The sequence below is a fragment of the Tauraco erythrolophus genome, chromosome 2, assembly GCF_009769465.1.
Source record: "Tauraco erythrolophus isolate bTauEry1 chromosome 2, bTauEry1.pri, whole genome shotgun sequence".
Lineage (NCBI taxonomy): Eukaryota > Metazoa > Chordata > Aves > Musophagiformes > Musophagidae > Tauraco > Tauraco erythrolophus.
The window spans coordinates 74555390-74579929 of record NC_141466.1 but is presented as its reverse complement, the minus strand read 5'-3'; the positions used below and the strand labels follow the sequence as shown (position 1 = coordinate 74579929).

The 24540-nt window shown below is 35.8% G+C and overlaps 1 protein-coding gene across 1 annotated transcript in view; it reads right to left on the bottom strand.

The window, feature by feature from the left end:
* The window catches only part of SYNE1 (spectrin repeat containing nuclear envelope protein 1), a 199047-nt gene that overhangs the window by 143564 nt on the left and 30943 nt on the right, over nt 1–24540 (bottom strand). Inside the window, exons 10-24 of the mRNA XM_086625933.1 lie at nt 24226–24338; nt 23508–23676; nt 19899–19995; nt 18141–18343; nt 14326–14490; nt 12932–13084; nt 12351–12494; nt 11836–12009; nt 9950–10108; nt 7709–7873; nt 6963–7097; nt 5914–6072; nt 5507–5668; nt 3267–3431; nt 1162–1329 (exon numbers count right to left, since the gene is read on the bottom strand). Of these exons, the coding sequence (XP_086482059.1) occupies nt 1162–1329; nt 3267–3431; nt 5507–5668; nt 5914–6072; nt 6963–7097; nt 7709–7873; nt 9950–10108; nt 11836–12009; nt 12351–12494; nt 12932–13084; nt 14326–14490; nt 18141–18343; nt 19899–19995; nt 23508–23676; nt 24226–24338 (2331 nt within the window). The remainder of the gene's footprint in view (nt 1–1161; nt 1330–3266; nt 3432–5506; nt 5669–5913; nt 6073–6962; nt 7098–7708; nt 7874–9949; nt 10109–11835; nt 12010–12350; nt 12495–12931; nt 13085–14325; nt 14491–18140; nt 18344–19898; nt 19996–23507; nt 23677–24225; nt 24339–24540) is intronic.

Here is a 24540-nt window from a genome sequence, read left to right as displayed (position 1 = left end):
CTCCATTGGGAAACTGGCACAATGAAACCACTTTCTGCTTTTGCAGGGGTATGCAGGGAGAATAACAGACAAAGAGAAACCGTGGTAAATACTCTTGAGAGTTTCATATACTCATCAAGCATATGCCTTGGGTTATAAAACACGTATACGACTTTTGTGGCCTATAAATAGAAGAGAAAGAGTGACAGCATGGCCATTTATCCAAAGTAATATTTTAGAAAGCAGAATTCAAAACAGTTGAGCAACTGCAGCAGAAGCCAGAGGTGCACGTATTCCTCATGACTGCCTAGAAGCATCCAGGTCTGCTCTGCAGTCTTTGAGGCACAGGTTGGAGCCTCAAACTGATCAAAGCAATACATCAGCCTTCATTGGAGAGCAGCAGGGGGATGGCTAAGCTGCATAACTCTTTTTTTTGATGTGTTTTGGTTTGTAGCACTATCAGATATTCCTAAGACTACATCCTCTCTCCTTTCTTGACCTATTGCCAGCCTTGCCAGGTAAGTTTACAGCTCCCGGCTCAATTCTGCTCTGGGTATTTTCAGGTCTTTGTCAAAGTCTGTTTTCACCTTAACAGACTCCATATCAAAAGAAGAAGAGTCTGAGAAGTCAAGGAGAAGTTAACTCCTGTTCTGCTCCTACAGACTGGAGGCCAATCTGTCACTGCAGTAGCTGCCTGGAGGAGTAGATGAGGTTAGAGGCACACCTGTCCTCCAGCATTTAGAGTTGGGGACACATCAAAGCTGCTGAAGTTGAGAAACATCCAAAAATAGGATCAGGCCAAATTTACCATGAACAAATCTGACATATAGACCGTAAAAACGTAAAAAGAGAGACTATATATTTGCAGAGTATGCTTACCGAGAATTTCAAATAAATTAAGCCTATTTTTCAGGTGTTCTATGCCCAAAAAATCCATGTGAAATAAAAGGATATTCAATAAAAGTTGAAAAACAAGCTTATTTTGGGGCTTTAACATTTAAAAAATACTGAGTACTTTTTTCATTATAAGAAATCAATACTAGACCATATGAGGCCATTTCCTTTATAACTCTCTCAAGCTTAAATATAAAGAGTTATGCTAATGGACACAACAAAATTCAGTAATCTCATATATTCTACCCTAAAAAAGTCGAACATGGACATAAGTCCATATTGCCCTACCTGATGATGAAGTAGTAGTTGCTGAGCTTGTAATAAGCTTTCCGTATCCAGGATTTTTTCAGCCTCTGCTTGAGCTTCTTTAGAGTTGCTGATTAACTCTTCAATTGCACTTTTAACTTCTTCTTTGTACTGGACACAGTCTCCAACAGTGCCTAATGTCTTTTCAATCTACAATTACAGATAACTTTAAGTATGTCATGTTGAAAGGCACATCTATACTTTAAGGGTACATTTATATTTGGAATTTTTTTTTCAAAAACAGTAAACTGTCTAAATTCAAACCATTTTTATCTCCAGCATTCTCAACAGACATCTTTAAATTTACAAAGTGACTGTAGACTTAAAGTGTGAATGAGGAAACCTTTGCCTCATTTAGACATACTCCCTATTACATTGCCATATGGTAAATAGCTGTCTGTGACAGTCACTTGTTGGTGATCACTCAGAAAATACACGCTGTCCTGACCCTTGCAAGCTGACTCAGATTCCAAAACACTTGTGCTACTCAACTCACAAAAAATCTTGCTGCCTTTTGGACCTTCTAGAGCAATGCCCTGGTGAATCACAAATATATTAAATTCTCTGTCACTCTGGTTTTGTGGACCGCAATATGCATGTGGTGCAATATCCAGTTTCAGTTTACAGACTTTTATGAAGACAAAGATACAGCTATTCAACGTATCGGAAAGTTCTTCCCTCTTTGCGTGATTCAGCTAACTACTTGTAGCTGATTATCAGTACATTCCTCAGATAGTTCTTGCATCTTAATGTTTTAATCATAAAGTATTGTAGGACTACTTTTCTTCCTCTCTTCCTTTCTTTCTTTCTTTCTTTCCAGTCCATACTCACTTTGGAGAGTCATTCAGATTTAAGCCATTTGCTTTCCTGTTCTATAAATGTTTAGTCTTTACTATCCAAAAAACATTGCTGAACTCTAGAAGTACCCAGTACCAGGCCTTGTCTAAACAGTCTCATCCATCTGATCAACTAGCTGTAAAATTTAGCTGTAAAGAGTATTCAGAATTTAAGAATCAGCAGTCTCTTAACTATAGTATAAGGTGCCATTTACATTATGCTTTTAGATTCAAAACAAGTTTAGATTCTAGTTCTTATTTTCTTTTCTTTACCCTCATGAACCTGTGCTCCTCTGAGTTCTGACTTTTAGAGGAAACAAAAAGCAAAAGTACTTTAATACAAAATAATAATAACAAAAAGATATCATCTTAAATTTTTTGCAGTCACTTGGAAATCAGAATATTGGTTCCCTCAACTTTCCAAACATAGTTTTCACACCACAGAAGTTTAGAGAAGTTTCAATAAACACATGGAACATTTTAGACATTCAAAACACCTACAAGGCCTCCACAAGAATCAACATTAACAATGGAATTCAAAGCCTGAACTCTTTCTCTATCCTGAACTCTTTTCCAAATGGATCTGTTCCACCTTCTGTGTAAGATGTTCTAAGTTTCTCCTGATCTTTCTTTTCACTGTGAAAACTGGGAACCAGTAAGTTCCCTGAGATCCCACAGAACTCAAGGGTTCAGTGGATTCTAAGAGGTTTTGCTTATCAGTTAGAAACTTCCCATGATTTCAGCAGTTACAGTATCCCATTATCATTCAGACCTCAGAGAAATGCAGCCTTTTCCTGCAAATTCAGTGCATGATAGAAACCCTTACTGATTTGAAACTACCTCACAGTAGTTCCTTTATTGTTTCAGCATAAAAGATACATAAATGAAGATTAAAGTCAAATTCTATATCCACTAGCTGATGTACATCACGGCTTTGCCAATGTTCACTAAGAGCTGATTTCAGAAAAGTATTTTTTGCCTCTAGTAATACTGACATTTTGATTCCAGAAACATTTACTGTGATGCTTTCCAATCCTGCAAGGGTGAAAGATCAGTTGTAATAATGTCAGTATTTGTTGCCGGTTACTCTCAAGGCTTTGCTACCCAGGGAGTACAAATGAGTTTTTTGTTGCTGAATGCTTGCAGTTTAATTAAAAAAACACAGCAGGGAACTTATGCTTGTGAAGCCGTGATTGATGTAATTTCATGTGACACTGTAAATGTAGAGTTCTTGCATCCCTCATACTGTACCTCAGCCAGCAAATCTAGGAGTCCCTTGAAGTCACTGGAAAGTTTACAAAGCTCATCCTCTGTCCTTTTGGCCTCCAAATCAGGACATACTGCAGTCAAAATAGCAAGTCTAGATTTCAGCCAGCTGTGATTTTCTCCTTGCTTGTTGATATGCTTCCTAATTTCCTATGGAAGAATCAAAATGTATTTTCTTCAAATAAACAAAATATACTAATGAGTGACATTCATGGTATTAGTTCAAAGATTAGTAGTGTAAACATACTATCTTTGTTCTTATCTTGAAACACTAGGAATGTAGTATTATTCTGTTTGTATACCCTATCTGATTCTGTTCCATTCAATGGCTAGATTTTTGCATTTTCTCCACAGACTTTATTCCATTACTACTTATTAGACTATTCTTTAATAAGTAGTAGTGGAGTACTTTTTCCTTACAAACTAACATTTTTACCTACAGATAGATAAACAGATGGTATATACCATGTATATATTTTCCATATGTTGACCAAATTTCTTAGTTACTATTTAAATCTTAAATGCTGACTTTCCCAAACATAAAATTTTATGTGATATATGGTTTTGTGTATTTTCTTTCTTATTTAAAAAGCTTTTTTTCCTCTTTTCATCCAGTAGTTCATTCATATCTTTGTGCCAGTGCTGATAAGAAGTTGCCAGCAGTGAAACTGCATAAGTAAATCAGACTTTTTGGAGCAGAAGCACCCATTAAGCTAAAGGTCTATCTGCTTTATCACGGTCATCCTAACTGTTGGAACGAGTCGAGAGGAGGGCCATGAAGATGATGCGAGGGCTGGAGCACCTCTCCTATGAAGACAGGCTGAGAGAGTTGGGGCTGTTCAGGCTGGAGAAGAGAAGGCTCTGGGGACACCATATAGCAGCCTTCCCATACCTAAAGGGTAAAGGGGGCCAACAAGAAAGCTGGAGAGGAGCTTTTTACAAGGACGTGCAGTGATAGGACATGGCTTTAAACTGAAAGAGGGGAGACATAGATTAGATCTAAGGAAGAAATTCTTCACTCAGGGAGGTGAGGCACTGGAACGGGTTGCCCAGAGAAGTTGTGGATGCCTTATCCCTGGAAGCGTTCAAGGTCAGGCAGGATGAGGCTTTGAGCAACCTGATGTAGTAGAAAGTGTCCCTGACCCTGGCAGGGCTGTTGGAACTAGATGATCTTTAGGGTCCCTTCCAACCCTAACCATTCTATGATTCTATGAATTTCTTTTCTATGAATTTCTTTGCACAGTTAGCTTCATAAGCTGCTCATGACTTTCACAGAAACTCCTACAGTATAGGACACTTTTATTTTTGCTCCTAGTATGTGAAATAAAAAAAAAAAAAAAGAAATAAGGTTCAAGCCAGGTCCCAACTGACACAATAAATTATTGCCTAAAACTAATTTAACCGAATGACTCCAACTTTAATTTCTGTTACTGGTCACTAATGCAAAAGTAAATGACAGAATATCTTTTCCTCCCCTGTTACACTACCGTAGAAGAGAATTTTTATTATAGAGGATTTGTAAGACAAATGTAAGACAATCACTTGATCATTTAAAACCCCTTAGTCCAGAAATTTTGGCTTTTCTTTGCACAGCACCTTTAACTGTGCGTGTAGCAGGATGAGGGGCAAGTATTTATTCTATTATTTTGGATGTTCTGGATATACAGGTAAAGAGATCCAACATTCTCTAAATTATTAAAAGTAGGAACTTCTGCCACACTTTCACACTTCAGAATACAGTTTTACCCAGAGTCCCAGTAGCAATGACTGTAGCTTTGTTATAATATAAGCTAAATGCTCACCCCCAGAGATGCTTTACATTGGTTGTATTTGGCAGTATCATTGACACTTTCCTTTATCTTCTTTAGCTCTCTTTCTGTTGATGAAATCCAATTTGCCAATTCAGAAAATCTGAAACAAAACATCACATAATGCAAAACAAGGAAAAAAGTTAGAGAAAAATTGCCACCACCAAGTGGTAATCTCTTAAATTTAAGCCAAAACGTATAAAATCCACTAAAACCCCCATTATAATTTGTGGAATTACTACATAAACTATAGTTTTCTACTTGAAGCTAACAACATAGTATCATTCTTCAAGTGGTACTGATCTATGGCAACATTCAGAGTGACCACACATAAGGTTCCATGAGACCCAGCTAGCAATTGAGCTGACACCTGTTTTTATAGCCCTTCCAGGTGTCAGAGTGCTCGGTTAGCTTTACATATGTGCTGTCTATCTGGGATTTCAGGTCCTTCAGGATTCGTCGGCTGCTTTCCAATGTAGCTCTCACTGGATCAGAAACTGGCAGTTTTTGGCACAGTTCTTCAATCCTTTGTAGCCTTTTCTCACACAGCTGGTAAGGTCCTTTGTCACCGAAGAACAACTGATGGAAGACAAAGCAGAAAATTCAATAAAAATACAAATTGGCAGAAATCACAAAGCATATCCATATATTTGTTATGAACTGTACTAAGCTCAAATCAAAATTTTGTTAAAGTCCCCAAGGACGGATGTGATTTAGTTGTGCATAGAGTGTTTGGTGGCTTCAGAGTTGGCCAGACCTTCTGTTTATTACTGACATTGAAACGTAGTTCTGTAAATGCCCATGTGGTGGCATATAATTCATACCATGTGTTCCTTGATCATTCTTTCATTGCCTTCTCTTGATAACACCTTGTTCTGTCGAGCGAGTTCAGTTTTGCACTCCTCCACTGTCACCAGGAACTTGCTTTTCTGTACTTCAATCTTCAAGTGGATCAAATGATACGGAGCTTCTGTTTGAAGATCCTACACACCCACAGGGGCAATAATCAATTACAGAGATAAAACACTACTCTCATTACCTCAGTGCAAAGTTACGACAAATTATCTAAAAAAATGTGACTATAGAAAATAAAGCACATACATCTGCATAAACAGATGGAGTTTTCTTCATATTCATTTAAGTAAATAAAGCAACTATATTACCAATATCTCTTAGATATATTACAAAGTCATAAATTTTGGGGCACCAGAATACTTATGTGTAAGGCACGTTACAGAGATATATTGACTCTTGGCAAGACATAGCAAATATTTCCTGCATAAAATAATAAAGCAAACAATGACAATGAAACTATATTCATCGCTTCCAGAGGTTCCTGTCTGCGTGCTAGTGAGAAACCACTCATCCATCACTCCAGCTTTGACTTGCAACATGTTGCAGCAGGCAAAAAATTCCATAGCTTATGAGCAATGTTTATGCAGTTGTTAGAGGCTTTAGCAGAAGACACAATTTCAACTGATAGACTGATCTTTTACAAATTTTAGTAAGGTTGAGAAAGTAACTGCAATCATCCAATATCAGCATAAAGTAAGAAAAGCTAGCACCTACTCTCAACAAATGTTCTTAACACAGGTACAATTATGGCTGTACGTAAGGGAGAAATTAAGGTTTCATTATTAATTTCTCACATTTCTTGACTTTTGACCACATTATTTAACAGGGCTTTTTCAAGAGGGTGTTTGTAGGTGTAACTGTATCTAATGTTGTAAATTTTTTTTTTTTCCCAATTGTACTGGAAGCCAAATAATACAATTTATTTTTTTTAATTTTGTTTTAAATTTTTTCAACTTAAAGGTCATGAAAAACATTCCAAGACTTACAACTTCCAGAGACATCATTCAATGTCACTAACCTTCCACTGCCTATGGAGTTTTCTCACAGCTTCCTGCAGGTTGTGTTGCTCTTGTTCTGGAAGGATGTCAGTAAGTTCATCGCATGCTTTCAGAAAGGCATTTAGGACTCTCTGATCCAACTGGTTAAAGAATTCCTGAGGTTGCGGCAGAAAGTAAGAAGATGAGAAGAGGCAGTCATTATTGATATAGTAACCTGCCAACATGAAGTTCCCTCACATATTCTAAGTTTCAAGGTTACTTCTGCTGCATTGAAGAATTGAAGCTTGAGCTAAGGAAAGAATTATGTCTAGCTATTTAAAGTCCAGCAAATTAATATATTCTCAGTCAGTACACTGAGATGGTGTTTTAACAAGAATACATTTTAAAGGTACATGCATAAGTAATGGTTATTATACAGATATAGATATTCATCTGAAAAAAAAAACCAAACCAAACCAAAAAAACCCAAACCAGTGGATGTGTGAGACTGGCAAAATGTAGTGTCTTCACTCCCAATGGTTCTACTGGCAAAACCGACCCTAATATCTAAGGGGTTTTATTTCTTCACCTTCCAGTTGCTTATATTCATCAATAAGAGAGGTGATTTTTTTCCTTTTTGTTTTTCAATCTTAACACTAGTTTGACCTGATCTGTATAACTTCTACATATGAAAGAAATCCACATTAACTGTAAAATTAAGTAAGCTTTTCACTTGTATGTCATGCAGTCAAAGATGTCCATGAGGAAGGTCAGAGAATTTACTCACGCTATGTTTCCTGAGAAGTTCTTCAGGATTTCCTTTTTCTTTTAAGCAACAATTGGCAATCTGTATAACTTTCTCCAGTTCTGCTCTAGACTCCTCAAATTTCTTCATCAAACGGCTATTTGCTTCTATGTTTTTTCTCCAGTCACCAGCTTTCCTGACCATATTCTGAGTTATAAGCAAAGAAAATGAGCTGGCACTTTCTCACTGGCTTTTATTGCTCTCTTTTATCATCATCTTACAAAAAAATGCATTTGATTGGTGTCACTCTTTCAAATATATGCTGTTCACAAGTGTTTCTCCCTTGCATGCTCCCATTTTCTTGATTTTTAATACTCATGCTAAGGCTCATGCTAATGTCATCCTTCATTCAAATAAAACCAGGTAACTATCTAATAGAGATGTCTCCGATATCTTCAGAATGCCTTTGCCATTTGGCTAGTGTTTCTTTCCTAAAGCCTGCTTTCAAATGTAGAGCACCTGGTATGGCTATAAGCTTACCATTCCGTTTTTCCTAGTAGCAGACTACCTCCTCCTACATGACTCTACAAAGAGGTGGTTTGACCTACAGACCAAATCAGTTCCATGCTACGGGTCTTCTGACCTGGAGAAGGTTTGTACTATTATCACACTAGCAGGCTAGATAAGCAACTAGGTAGAAAGCTGCTTAAAAGAAAGACAGCATATTTTGTGGTTTAGTTGCTACTCTGAAATCCTCGTTGTGAAACCTTAGTCACAGTTCTTCATTCTTCTGCTTTGTAGTCTGTCTCAGTGCACTGTGTTATCCAGTGGTTAGAATTCCATAAGCAAGTAACAAATTTACTAAGAGAAACGAACATATCACCAGTTCAACTGCAGCAAGGTAATTCCAACACAGCTTACTAACCATATACTTCACTATCCTCACTGATTACAAACCTCAGCGTAAGGATTTGTAATGATTTTACCGAGTGAGCTAATCAAATCTGTAGTTCCCAACTTAAACATCTTACTGAGCCTTTTTAAAGTTTCTTGATAAAAATTTTTGTATCATAGAATCATAGAATCATAGAATGGTTTGGGTTGGAAGGGACCTCAAAGATCATCTAGTTCCAAACCCCCTGCCATGGGCAGGGAAATCCTCCACTACACCAGGTTGCCCAAAGCCGCATCCACAACTTTTCATATCATACTAGAATCATATAGGAATGTACTATTTACATGAGAAAACGCCAGTTTCTAGATCCATAAACATTTTAATGGTGGACATGCCACATTTTGTATGGTTATGCCATGGTTTATAGGTTTATTTTCTAACATAAAACCAGACAGACCACCATCCATCTTTATAGAAACAAAATAATTAATGTTTAACATAATAAATTTACCAAGATACAACTGTATCTGCTTCTGTTACTATAAGCTAAACTTCAATAACTATTTCTAAATTGTAAATCAAAACCCACGGATCTTTAAGCACAACCTACAAAATCTAATTTTGCAATCCACCTCTCAGAGACAGCTCTTTACTGATAGGTGATTTTCTGTAGCTTAAAATTCAGTTTAGATAGCTTTATACCAAACATTAGTTGCCTGAAAACAAATCTAATAGAACTCAGTATCTGGAGATCTGACTCTAAGATAATGGTTAATTTCATGTTAGAGCAGGGCTAGACCAGGGCTGAAAAGCCCTGAAAATATCATTATGGCTAATAGCAACACAGAATACTAAAGGTAAGGAGAATTATAGTCCAGAGTAGGCATCTTTACATTAGCAAATGCAAATACATATTTTTCAACTTTCCATATTCACAATCCATTGCATTTTCTAAGGAAATACAAAGCCCAGCAATAGTAACATTTGCAAAAGTTTTCATCTTCCATGCTTTGTGTGAAAGGGGATGTATGAGAACATAGGAGCAAATAATTGGCCAAGATAACAAAGTCAGGGGAAACAAAACACAGTGCAGCCCTAACAAGTGGATTTCAGGTTCCAAGGGAGCCTGAAACATTTGAAAGTTCTTCTTAAATTTCAGGTTCCTCTGAGGCAGGCTCACCTCTGAATAACTGCATGGAGAACATGATTGTCAGTCCCCTGACCACTTATTACCTAATACAGACAAATCTTTAATTAATAACTTGACACCAGAGAGGAGAAGTCTCTACAACAGTAGCTACAGAGTGATGAAATGGAGATACGGCAAGATGGATCAGCTGCATATTAACAAGCTTTCAAAAATATGCACCAAGGTATGACATAATTACCTGAAAAGTAATCTGAACTTGTGTAACTTTCTTTTGAAATGTTGACTGATGGAAATGCTGTAACGCTTCACTCGAAGTCACACGCTGCAGGATACTCTGACTATTTCTCTCAATCAGGGACAAATCCTTCTTGCAGTTTTCTTGATAAGCTACCAAATCCTGAAAGAAAAAAACATATATCCACCCTGGCCAGGAACAAAGGAGAGAAAAGTTTGGCAAAATAACAGGAAGATTTTTTTTTTTTTTTACAATAAGAACAAAAGGGATAAGGTCAAAGCACCACGACAAACAGACTACACAAAATATTATACGGAGTAACACAGACCACACAACTTTTTCTGTGTTTGCAGATTCCTGTACCCAGGACTAGAGCTCTAGCTACTTATAAAAAAAGACATAGACATGTCCCCAAGCCTTTCAGGTAGTTTTAGAGAATGCAGGTCAATACATTGTTCTATGATTTAATTTTATGGGATGTCTATATTTATTCTATAATTAAGTAGGTAGCAGTGAAAACAATAGACATAAGAATTACAGTTCTCAGTAGCAGGTTGAGATGTTAATCTTTCTTGCCTTTCAACAAATTGATCTTTCATGTCAGCTACTGGAATAAAGATTTCATTACAAATAGCATTAAGAAATGAGAGCTATGCTTTAAAACGAAAAAAAAAAAAAAAGGACAAGAAAAGAAAACATGCATGAAGTTTCACAGGCTGAAAAGAAAAAAGATTAAAAAAATTCTGTGGTGAGGAAACTGTTCCGCTGTTGAAGGAACACAGAATTCCTCAGCACAAATCTCTCTTTACTCTCTGATCAGCAGAAACCAGCACCCTCCATATAATTGAGGAGATTTTGGTTCCCTGGTTGGCAAATAACTGTAGAAGAAACACGTCTTTTAATCATGACGTTTCAGGGCAGGTTAACCTTCAGAAGCAGAGTATGGGAGCACTGTTATGAGCTGCTTCCTAATCTGCAGGTTGGACAGATGACTCAGCTGGTGTTCATAAACAGAAGAGAATTTACTCAGGAAGATAAATGGACTGACTTGATTCAAGCTCATCAGATCATTTTTTTACCGAAATACAATCAAAGCTTGAAGTCACTGAAAGAGAAGATCCTTCTTATTGAATTATTGGGACAATCTCCCGAGTCCTTATAGGCTTGAACTATATATATATACACACACACGAAATTAAGAATCTTTGTTCTATTTTTTTTTTTTCAACAGAGTCCAAATGGCTTTGAAAGACTTCAGCTTCCCATAAAAAAATCCATCTTATTACATTACCTGTCAAATTCAACTCTAATGAAAAGTATATATCAATTTTGAGGGACTATATCTAGGCTATATGCCACATATACACAAGGATAAATGTCAATTCCTATCCAATATCCTCATTTTTTCATTAACCTTTCCAAGTAAGTTCTGACTAGCTCTGAATTCCTCCAGAATGAAATGTTTATTGGTCAGGTAGAAAAGTTAATGTTCTGCTACAATGCACTTCAAAGAAACCACTTCCAGACTTCTAAGAAACTTCCATAATTGTCCAAGAAAACCTAGGGAAGTTCCTGATAATATTATTTCATCTGCTTAATAAAAAAATCCAATGTATTTCTGATACTTCAGTCCAATTTCCATTAGAAAAAAAAAAAAAAAGTCTTATGTTTTATATTTACTTCTTGGATTGGAACTACGGGTACTAGAAGAGAACACAAGTTTCAGTCTTCGTATGTTTATGCCTAGCTGACTTTTGGGTAGGCTATGTTTATTGCCTGAATAGGAAGAAACATTTGCTCAGCTTACCAAGTTGCAATCCAAATTCCTAGAAAGCTAATTGTAAATAATCAGAGGCAGCAGATCGTTGTAAGATGTTTTCAAAACTTACTTGGGCTTTTTGTTTAAGAAGAGTTGTAGGTTGTGCTTCAGGATCCAGGATAGAAATTATTTCATTGACTTTTTCAAGTGATTCATAAAAATGTGTGATTTGTTTCTCCAGTTCTTCCAGTGGAGGCAGCAGATTCTGGCATTCATACAGCAGGGCACAGGAACACTCCTTAACCTTTTGGTCATTATAAAGAAAAATAATAATTTTAAAAGTTGTAAAATTCAATAAATAGCCACTTCCTCTGCATGTGGGTTTATATAGTTGCTACCTGCTTGCCTCTTTTAAGATAGATCAATTCTGATCCTCTGTTACTACCTAAAGAAAAGAATATTAAATTTAAGGATGGTCGTCTTAAAGCCTAAAAGAAGTAACGTGTTCTCCACCCTGAATCAATCTATTGTTATTATAACTATGTATTTGCTCAAATGCATATATCTGAGCATTTATGTAGAGGAGCCTATTGTTCATTAGTTCAACAGTCAACAACATGTGTAGCAGAAAAAGTATTCTGCAACCTTGCTCAGCTGCTCTTTGATTCTTGCCAAAGATCCAAGCATTTCATTCACTTCCTCTTGGGAAACTTCCTTTGTAACAAGTTGCACTGTTCTTGTAACCATTTTGTACTGAGCTTCCATCGCAGGCAATTTCTGCTTAATATTCTGAAACAAATGTTGCAAAAAATATTTCAACAACAGCATTTGTGTATTCATAGGAGATACAAATCTATTCTCTAGAAATAAAAGATAAATAGTCCTATTATCAATTGTTTTCATGGCTGATTTTAGTGAATACTGGATCATATTTCAAAAGCATGAAAACTATGCCAAAGGGCATCAGTCAGCTCACCTGACTGTGATTTGAAACTAACAGACAGAAATATCCAGTGGGACAGTGTTTTGGAAATGAGCTCTAAAAATGTCACTCACAGAATACAATAGCTTATATTAGCTATAGCAAAAATTATACAAGACAGAACCACTGATTAAAAAAAATAGTAATAATGAAAATGCATAATAAAATAATTTTGTGCTCTCAGAATTAAATAGTTAGAAGTTTCTCTCATATGAAGGAGAAGGGAAGGAAGGAAGACACTTACTTCTAAATCTTGTATAAACATTTTGACATCAAGGAAGGACACTTCTACAGGGACTGAAAATTTCCTATTGCTTCCATCAATAAAAGCTGTCAAATGGGTAACACCATCCAAGTATTCCTTCCTCATTTTGTCCAGTTCATCTGCTCGCGCATACTAAGAAAATGTAAAGTAAAAAGAAACAAACAAAAAAAAATAACCGCTCCAAATGAGATATGTGGCAATTAAGTAATGGCTTAAGATAATTAGCATGTTTTCAGTGCAATTGTTTGCTGGAAAAATTGTATTCATCTAAACACAAAATAATGGAAATTAATCTTCTAAATTAGACTCTATTTATCTGCATTAGTTGCAATAGTGCTGATACTAAAAAGAACAACATTCATACAAGAGGTCAGCCTTTTTTAAGGTTTGGGTCATTTGGAGAACATCAGACTCATTTGTTTCTAACCTAGAATCAAGGACTCAATTAATTTCTAATTACCTATAGTATCAATTTCGAAAATTCAGCAGAGAGAATAGAACATGAAAAGCCTAGAAATGCTGAAGGATAAGGGAAATTTCAATAAAGTAATTACTGGCTGGAGGAATGGAAAAAATCATGCCAGTAAAGAAAATAGATTCCATATCTTCAAATAGGGAACTCCTATTTAAAATCACTGGAATGGGAAAATATCATTAGATGTATATTGACTACAGCAAAGATGCTTTCTAATATGTTTATGAGGTGTGAAATACTGTTCTGTAATTGAACTCACATCTTCTCTTTGCTTTTTAAAGAGCAAATATAGAAACAACAATTCTTTGCAATCAGTTCAATCTGTTCCATGAGATAAAGGGCAGTTTTTAATTTATTATCAGAGCCTTCTTGTACACAAGATAGAAGTAATGTCTGATTGATTTCAGGAAAACATTTAGTTAATTAACTTGCATTGTACCTGCTTATGGTTGCAGTACAATCATTGAATGCAACTTTCATTGAAGGGTAGTAAAAATACTCACTTTCACAATTTTCATTGTTTAGTTTTACAGAGCTTTTACAGTAAGAATAGCTACTTAAAACCAATCATTTTCTTCGAAGAACAGAAGAGGATATGTATATAATAATATTAACGGTATCAAGTCAGGAGATCATGAATATAAGCAGTATACTGCTTATACTAGCTGAAAGTGTCCCAAAAAAAAAAAAAAAAAAGCTGTATAACCAAAAAGATTAACAAAGGAAAAGCCCCAATAAAATAAACTGCTGTCAGAGATTCATTTCTAATTTAAATAATGATGAACAGTTAGGCACTTTAGTAAGTTGTCCTATAGTCCTGCCAGTGGGAAAAATCTGTCTTGCTTGCATGGAAATGACAAAGCAAATATTTAAAAGTAACAACAGCAAAACCACATACCTGCTTAACTTGCATAAACAATTCTCTCCATCTTCCATTTAGTAACAGAAGCTGCTGCTTAAGGTCTCTGGAAATGGTCTCATCACATGTTTCAATCAAGAAATTACCAGCATCGTTCATGGCTGTGTGCTGTTGGATCCAATGAGGTAAGTGCCGGAAGAAATCCTGAAGAAAATGAAATCATCTTTCTGAAATCTTTTCAATTAGTCTTTATCTTAAATCATGAAACTAAAATTTAATCATCAGCTAATGACTTGATAAAACTCTTTGAACAATTATCCTCTGAAGCTCTTCATATTAGATATGCTGTAATAGAACTTTAACGTCTGTGAACATTACCTATGGAATTAACAATTACCACCACTTTACTTACAGCTCATTTTACTCCAGTGAGTAGCTTCAGTTAAACTAATGGAACTCCTCCTTAAGAGAAAGCTCCATAACTGAAGACACTGTTAGGGCTCATGTAATTTCTGTCTTGTCTTGAAACAGTATGGGCTGATAGTAACCTGGGCCATATACAGACTGCAGAGAGATTCTTCCCCTACTGTGAACCATGTGCAGCTTTCCAGGGTCTGATATATCAGAAGACCTGAGAAGACTGATTCTTTATCGCTGCTTCTTCCTGTCTCAAAGTAGGTGAGCGGGACAGGGAAAGGGATGGTTATTACTTATTTTCTTCCCCTGTTCCAGTGAGACAGCCTAAATAGCCCCACCACAGTGCTGAATGTTTCTGTGCTTTTTGCAGGCAGGTAACCATATGCAAATTGGTAGAGAAGACCAGCTCCCTCCCTTCCTTTTTGCTCTTCAAGAGGATGGGCAATTGTTCCTAAGGCAGGTATCTCCAGGCACTATGACTACAGCTATACCAGTAAACAAAACAGGACTCAATCACTGTCCTATGATTGTCCACATCTTCTCTGACACGGTTTTGGCTTGTTCCTGCTACCTTTCTCCCAGACAATGCACAATTCAATGGATGGCACATGGCAAGGACTGCTCCCAATAGACTGAATCACGAGGTCACCTTCTTTCAGGAGAGAAAGAGTAGCCACAATGATGCAAGCTGAACCATGCCACTTGGTCCTCAGGACTAAGAAAGGGGCACTAATCCATTTTATTTATGACTATCAATCTACCCTATAATTCTAAGACTGTTCATCTGACAGTGACAGTCCCATGCAATACTTTGCTCAGGGGCAGATGTGGAAAAGTCCTGTCCAACTGTAAGGTCAGTCAGCTCAAGTTTCAGAGCTACAGTTCTAACACTTTATAGTTTACACTTGTCAGAACTCATCCACATGTAAAAACAGTTCTGATACAGCCAAAAATAAACGTCCAATGGATGTATGCTGCTCAAATTTGTTGAAGAGAGAACTGAACAACATACAGTGTTTTAAATTCCTAAAGCTGAGATCAGTACAGTACAGGTGCTCCGTACTGCTGTATTGGTGAATGAACTTTATCATCACAGTAAACTGCGTGTGCAGTTTGAATCTTTTACTCACAGTGGAGCACAACGCTTGCTTTGTGCAAAGGCTACCCTCTGTGAGCACATCCAAAAGAAATTAAAGTTTACTGAATCTGGCACTGGTCAGTTCTCCAATGATCAGACTTACTAGAGGTCAAGAAGGAAAAGGCACATGGAGAAAACTATTCAGATCCTTGCTCCTGCACAGTTACTCCCACAAACCATTACCCTCCTCAGAAGCTGCTGGAGGCTTTCTCCACTTCAGAAGCCAACCTAAAGCATGTGTAAAATTTGGACAAATTTGGAAGGTACTGTGAAGCACACCTCATTCTCAATTAAAATGATGCAGCTCCTTTTAAAAGTCCCCACATGAAATCTAGAAGCCCTCTGAAACCCTTAGGATACAGCTGTTGGAGAAAGATGTGGGTGAGCAGTTACAACAGGGCTATGATGGGAAGTGCTTAAGAAGTACTGCAAGTAAATAAAGGAGTGGTAGAAGGACTGTTTTGTTCATTAATACATTTACTGTTAAATTTCTATTTAACCAATGAGAAAGCCAACAAGCCAGTTTCTTTTGCAAAAAGAACAGTGGTACTTACTGGTCTTGAGATCATACAGACAGTGGAAAGAAGAAGAAAGCCTGACAGCATGGTAAGGGGCTACTATGGTCTTTGCCTAGTATAGAATATGGCAGGTTTTAGCAATGCAGGTAAGGTTTTCAAATGAGCATCAATTAAATCTTTGTATCATATTACTGATATATTTGTCATTTTATTGAACAAATATTTGGAAATATTTTAAAAAGTTTCATGCCATGCAAGAGTTCTCATCTTTCACCTGGGATGCCAGATGCTTGTGCTGATGGCTGCGTGATTGTTTTAATAATCAAATATTAAAACTGCTACATCAGAACTATCCTTGGAACTATCACTTGGAAGTGAGCATTATTGCAGTGGAGTGCTAGATCCAACATTAATAGTAGAAGTAACTTTTAAATTATGTATCTCAGCCTACAGACAGATTCTGTTACCTCTCAGTAATGTTTAACAGTTTTGAGCCAAAGTAATTTTAAGAAGAATTTAGCATTTGGGGAAGAAAACTGCTTTCATGTCTAAAGTTTTAACAAGGCTTTTTGAAACTCTTCATATACCAGAACAGTAAGAAGTACTTGTTGGATTTAGGTTAGAAATCAGAAACAAGTACGTATTGTATGGATATCTTCAGATTTCTCCTCTGAAAATCTTTAAAGGTGAAGTTATAAAACTGATCAGATAAGTAAATATTTTGATTTTATTCATATATATATGGATATAAGAATATTTAATTTTAAACACTGCCAAGTTACTTACATAAAACATATATATGCAGCTAAAATCAACTTGATCAACTCAGGTCATCCTTCCTGTAATTACATCCTTCACTAATAATAACTGTTGGTATTTATATTATGCCAGACTATTGAATCCTTTTCACAGATTTCTTTTTATTTAAAAAGTGTAATCCATTATTTTACATCAATTTAAATTAACAAACTTTTACCAAATTTTATACTGTTCTTTCATGTAACATGAAATGCTCTTTCCTGATCTGATGTCAGTTTGACTCTTATAACCTATGAAAACTATACTTTGGTGTTGAGTTGTATAGCTGCTACATTGCAATTGGGTGAAAACATAGCACCTATTAAATACAGTATTATTCAAGTCAATCTGGGTAACTACTGAAGTTTCAAAAACATAAATCTTACTGCTTCAGTACTCTAGTATCAGAATAGAAAAAAAAAAGATAGCAAAACTATCTTTATGACTGCAGGTCCCCAAAAGGAACTGACTAAAAGACTTCTAAAATGCCAGGGAAACGGATTAATTACTTACCCACCAAACATAACAACACATACTAATAATGTTGCCTTGTGAAGGCAACTAATACTGAAATGCCATCTATATCGTAGAAAAATTAGTTGGAAAAATAATTTTCTTTAAGTGTCTTTATACGCAGCACATGACTATGCACTTTGGTGTTGAGCTGTATTTGCCTTTGAGTGAATCATGTAACATTCCTGTCTCTGAACAATAACTGCTGCCCTATATTCATGTCAAAGATGCCTCTAACCATGTTATCACAGATGATGCCTTCCTTCATTGAATGTATATATGTATATATCCGTGCACACTATACACGCAGAAATTGAAACACCTATGACGAATGTAGATAGTATGCCAGAAACTGAAAAAATCTCTCCCTTTCTAATGATATTTTGTAAAACAATCTAAGCAAATGTAAAAACATATCCCATGTTTCATAGTTGACAAAACAGCCAGATCTATATGCTATTAGTGCATACCTTTTTAGAATGTTCAGGCTGATTCAGCATTTTTTCAGCATCTTCCAGCCAAGCTTGTAGACCTGTCACAGTGCTGCTATATCTGTCCCAATTAGCAATTACTTCTTCCAACATGCTTCTTACACTTCTCACCTCTACTGAGAGGTTCCTCCACTGTGCTGTTGTTTCATTCATGAATTTCATCACATTCTCAACTTCTTCCACTGAGATACAGGAAAGATATTGATTATTTTGGTTCATTATTATTTCTGTAAAGCTTAATTTTATGTTATGCATATCTGTTCCCATCAGGGAATTATATTTTACCTCAGCCTATATTTCAGCAGGCTTTTGTATATATATGCTCAGTTCACCTCCCAATTTTAGTGAAAATTACGAGTCAGAAATTAAACCTCTGAATTAAAGACTAAGGAAAGTACATAAAACAAGTGCTACATTAAAACAGTCACACTGCATATTCAGTGTGGTGTTCGATTCCAATCTTTAATAAAAGAAATCAAGAAATCAAGAAAGAAAGTTTCCTCAAAAAAGCAGAAAATAATAGAGATATATAATGTACAAACACATATTATGTTTGCATTGAAAAGAACTGAATGAAATTTTAATCTCCCTTCTACTGACTTTAAAAATAAATTGCTATTAATTTTTGCCATTTAATTTTATTTTTTTTACTCACAGGAATAAAGGAACAAGTGTGTCTGCATTCCAGAAAAAAACAACCAAAACCAGAGAGAAGACAAAGGACCCAAGCAAATCCAGAGACTTCATAAAACATTCAGTATATAGATAATTTTAAAAAAAAAAAATTAGCTAAAGGGTCCTCTAGTTTGCACTGCTGTTTCTGAATTCATATAAGTGAGTAGCTGCCCTTTAGAAAATAATTTGTTACTAGATTTCTTTAATAGCATTGAAAAAATCTATTGATTTTATTCTTTGTAAGAATATCTTGTAAAAATGTTTAGTTTTGCAAAATTTGAGTGTCATCATCGACTTAAATTTCACAACAAAATAAAAAATATCCATTTTCTCTCCACATCTGCTAACCATTTTAGCAGCTGCAGCAATCCTTCACAGACATTTTTGTGTTATCTCCTCAGCAGCTATTAAAGTGATCCCACATCTGTAACTATCTAGGTCAAATATTGCCCTCATGCATTCGCACTGAACTCAATGGAGTTCAGGAATTGCAGGAGGCAGCTGTTGAATCAGTTACACACTTTTCTCATGTATATCCATACGTTAGCTATCATTTGGATTCCTCTTACAGGTTTTCATAGTTAATGAAGAATGTTCAATAAATCAGGGGATACTTTTGCTACTACAATACTGAGACCAACTCTCTGTCTTTTTCGAGTAAATGAAGCCAAGCCAGGGAGCATTTCCAGGCACCAGAATATGATCTTCCCTACTACTAATTTAGTCTCTGGCACGCTTTTGGCCCAAATCAACAACACTGAAACAACTCAGAAGTTAGCATGGACCATGGACTTTTTGCATTAGAAAGTCTGAACATGACCACTCTCTTCTGGAGATTAAGAAATCTTAACAGCAGGAGAGCAGGCTTCTCTGTATCAGATGGCTTCATGCCAGAGAATATGTGAAATTGCTACCAGAGACTGTAGCCTCTCTGTTGAACTGCAGCTGCTGTACAGCTCTGCTGCAAGGAAGAAATAAACATTAAGAGATCTTTTTAGAGGATACTTATGTCTAAAGAAACTAAAATGGTGTTTCCATGATGAAAGAAACATAGGCATTTACCTGAGCCATTTGCTTTGGCATACATTTCAGCTGCACTTTTCAAGATCTGGTAAGTAACTTCATACTGCTCAAAGAACTTACTATTTTCAATAACAGACTGAAAAGAAAAAAATTACAATAGAAAAAATAAAGATAGATATTAAGAATTAGAATAATTTCCATGAAATTACATCAGGACAGAGTTTAGGTTTATTATTCTTCCATTCATTTTTTATCATTATAAAATAATATTTAAATTATCATATTTATAAAATAATATATAAATTTCACCTTTTCAAATTAACAGTACAGCAGAGTCTCTCTTTACAAATACAGTTTATTTACTTTGCACATGCATAAATTATTTAATATGTTCTTAGTTAGTCTGCTAGTTGCTGACTTGCTGAAACTCACCAGGATATAAATGTGCAGAAACTGAGCAATTAACTTCAAAGTTATTTAATAGAAAGTATTTTCACTGAAATCTAAGTGGAATCCTTTTAATGAAGGAGAAAATTTCTTCCATATAGGTCACCACAAAAATCAGATCCAGTTGAACTTTAAAAATTGTTCCTGTATTAAGCCTTTGCGAAAGGCAAGTTTCACTATTAGAGATGAAAAAAATTTGACTTATCCTTCAGTTTTCCTTTACCTCCTTTAAAACCGGTAAAAATAAGATTATGGAAACACTGCACAAATCGATGCTGCTTTTCCAAAACATGACACAGTGCTTTCCATTTGTGAGTGATTTTTCAGTTGTGTAATGTGTTATAGTGTAATGAATAATTTATCTGGAAATATTTTGGTCACAAAGTTATGGCTCTTTATCAATTATGCCCCTTCATCCTTTATGGCATATCTTTCAGAAATGTTACTTCCTTTAAGTGTGATATATAATTATATCTTTATATCATGCAAGCATATTATATCTTGCATTACCACTGTTAAAAAAGGGAGAAAAACCTGGTTTTTTATAGGGCTTTCTTATTGCCTTACCAAATGTACTTATCCAGAGTTTTGGAATGGTTTTGTAACTTATACTACCTCCATGCCTCCTCAGTTACAGATTTACCAAATTAAGTCAAGTACATCTCACATCCATCTACATAAGCTTTGGAATGTCAAAATAGACAAAATTCTAAGTGTACTAGTATGATTTTAGTAAAACCAGGTTTCAAATGAGGTCAAAGTTCAATTTACTTTGAAGAGGAGAATTAGATTTTGTGTATTCATGAACTCACACTACATAACATGAAAAACAGTTTTAAAAATTTATCTGCCAGCTATTATATATCTAAAAATCTTCTATTTTAAATTTTTTTACAGTTGCTCTGTCAAATCACCACAGTTATCTAGTATGTGATCTACAAATGTATTTATAACAAAGGAAATTACAAGTCAAGGACAATCAGAGTTTTTCTCTGCTCTACTGTTAAAAAAAATTCTGACATGTATAAAGAACCATGTGCTTTACCATGAATTATGTGACAAACTCCTGACTTTCACTTTTGCCAAACTCATACATACAGACATTTTACCCTGAACCAAAACCTGCAAGACTTCATATGAGAAAGTAAAAGACTCTATCAAATGACTTATATAATACTCATCTCAAGAGAAATTGAAAATATTTTCCAGAATTAAATATAGACATTTTACTGATTAACATTGTCTCTCATCTGACAAGATCCCTTCAAGAAAATATGTAGCTTTTCCCAAATCCATATAGCATATGGAGCTAAAAATGTCCCCATATAGCAATATAGCAATGCCAAAACACAGTTCTGTATGTTAAAATCCATGGATAATTGTACCCAGTATCTCCATTACAGCTGAGACTTTGGTACAGTATATTCTTCAGGTTAATGGTGTACAATTTGTGCTGACATTTATATGGTATATGACAGGTGAAAAGACAGGATAAAGTAACAACCACCACTTCCATTTTTCAGCTACAGCACATAAATATTTTCCACGCATATGTTCTATCCAGATCCTAACTACGCATGTTCCTAGAATGCTGACATTGCTCAGTCTGCTTTGGCAGACAAACAAACTTACATTTTTATCTCCTGCTAATATAGTCACTGACTACAAGGTACTGACTACAGCTTTCCTACGTAAGACTCCTAATTTACCGGAAGAGCAATACTTGGCTCTTGGCCCTAGAAAATTGCTCCCAGGTAAGCCAAAGCAAATAAAGTCTCTTTCCATCACTGGACACCTGGAAGGAGCCAGAAGTCAAGGCCATCAGGAATGAAACTGAGCTCCATTTATCTTCTTGTCCCAATTTCCTCATTTTGATGTGATGCAGTTTCACAAATGATGCAAGGAAGCATTTTCTTTCCCCTAAAAACCATCCCAGCATGAGTGGTCTGAAGCACAAGAATAATTGAGGCAAACGCAAAATAACATACCAATTCACCACTTAATGTTCATTTCAAAGCAAAAAATAACAAAGTGATATAAAATAATAATCCAGAAGTCAAGCCATCTACTTCCTCATTATTTCCCTTGTCACCTCTTAATAGTTTTTGTGAGTCTTACAGAGTATACAAATGGACTATAGCTCCCAGTCATTGCACATCACTCCAACAAACTATTTTATTTTAAATAACCTTCCGAGTTTTGCAAAGTGTGTCTAAAACAAGGCTTAACTCCTCAACTTTTATTATTTTTATTTCCTGCTGAAATTTAAACATAGAAAGGGAAAAGTATGAACAGGTCTTCAGTTCTCACTTTGTAGAGGAACTTTATTGAGTTTGAAGTTTTCTTCCAAAGCAATAAAAACTATCAAGCTGTCGGGTATCAATAACTTTCTCTACACAGTGTTCTGGCTCTGAATGGTTCTATAACTCTGAATTCTTTCCAGACTGAATCCTCCTCTGCAATTTTCCTCATATGGATTAGACAGAGGGGAAAAGCCCAGCCCTGCTTTTGAAAGAATCCCTCATGCCCTACTGCAGAGTTGCAACAGCGGTACTGATCTACCAGCTGCTTGGCATTGCAAGTGTGAAGTTCACAAGACACAGCAGCATAAGACTGAAAGGGAACATATCGATAGCCTCTGTTTCTTAACATGATATTTGGATGATGCAGAGCTGGAGCAATCTCTTTCCAGAACAGAAACAAAGTAATGGGTTTAATATACTAATGCTGAGCAGGAGAAGAAAATTCATTCTTTAAAAGAATAAAATGACTGCCCCATCAGTATAGAATCTTGAACAAGTACACAGAGACAACATAACTTCTTATTTTTTTCTTCATTTGGAAGGTTTTTTTTTAAAGTACTGTGGGGGACTGCATGCCAAGAACCTCCTCTATCTGTGTATAGTCATTATTAACTGCATCTCTGCAGATATAAAAGAAGATGAAACTAAGTTCTTTGGAATTGCGATTTAAGGCGAGTAAAAATCTAGGATTTGGAACCTCTAGATATGCTTGGTATGTTGATGGTCAGACAGCAGCTAGGACATTACTTCTGTTTTTGAAGAGATGGTGCAAAGAGAATAATTTTGATTTTTAGCCTTTTCACTAAAGTTACTCCATGGGGAAGACACATTCATCTCTGAAAAGAGATTCCATAAGAATTACGAATATTTCAAAAATAATTATAAAAAGAAGACTTACAATATAATTTTGAAGAAGGAGTTCCACTGACTCTCGCCTTCCATATTTGATAATCCATGATTTTAACTTTGATTCTGCAAGGACTACGAGTGACAGTAGACGGTACTTCAGTTCCAGAAACTTCATTTTCAACAGATGGAGCTCAGACGAAGAGACAACAAAATTAAACCTATAAAATGAATCACACTGTAGTAAAATACAGCAATATTCATTTTTGCAGGAAAGACTGAAAGCTTTAGTTACAGTTCTGGTATTTTTCTAATCTTTCACCTAATTCAGAGTCTACAAACATTTAATTATGCATGATGATCATTCTGACGACTGCTCTTGAATAGCAAATTAGTTACCTTTCTATTCATTCATAGAAATGATCAGTTTAGATATGTTAGTAAGTTTTGCAAAGTCATTTTTCTTTCCTCTTTCACATGCATCCTGTCTGTTGTTATATAACAATTCTACCAGGGACAAGTAATAACAGATCAATGTAAAAAAGTATTTCCTGCCAAAACCCATAGCCTGTTTTGATTCTCCTCAATCTTTGAAGCATCAGGCTTTTTGGTATATTTTTATATATATTGTAGGAGGTTTTTCCTTCCAATTTCTTCATGCTTGCCACTGAGAAACATAATTAGACAGTGGTTTCTACGTGAACAGATTAAAAAGCAAATAGTTTCCCTTTCATTAACAGAAGGTTTTTATTTGAGATTGAAAGTCTTACCTCTCTGCCATATCCTCTAATTGGTCAGGTGGAACAGGCACTCCGTTAACAGACCTGGCCCTGTGGATCTCGTGGAATGCCTTTTTGTGACCATCTATGTTTTTCAGCAGATCCTGATTTGATTTTAAGACACAGAGAGAGAGAGAGAGATATTGAGAGAGTAGCCGGGGGGGGGGCGGGGGGGGGGGGAGGTGGGGGGGGAGCGACAGAGAGACACAGAGAGAGAGAGAGAGAGAGAGAGAATGCTCACAGTAGGCTATCTAACTAATAAGCACAATTTTAAGCCTGCACTGATGACTCAATGTAGTTAACTAT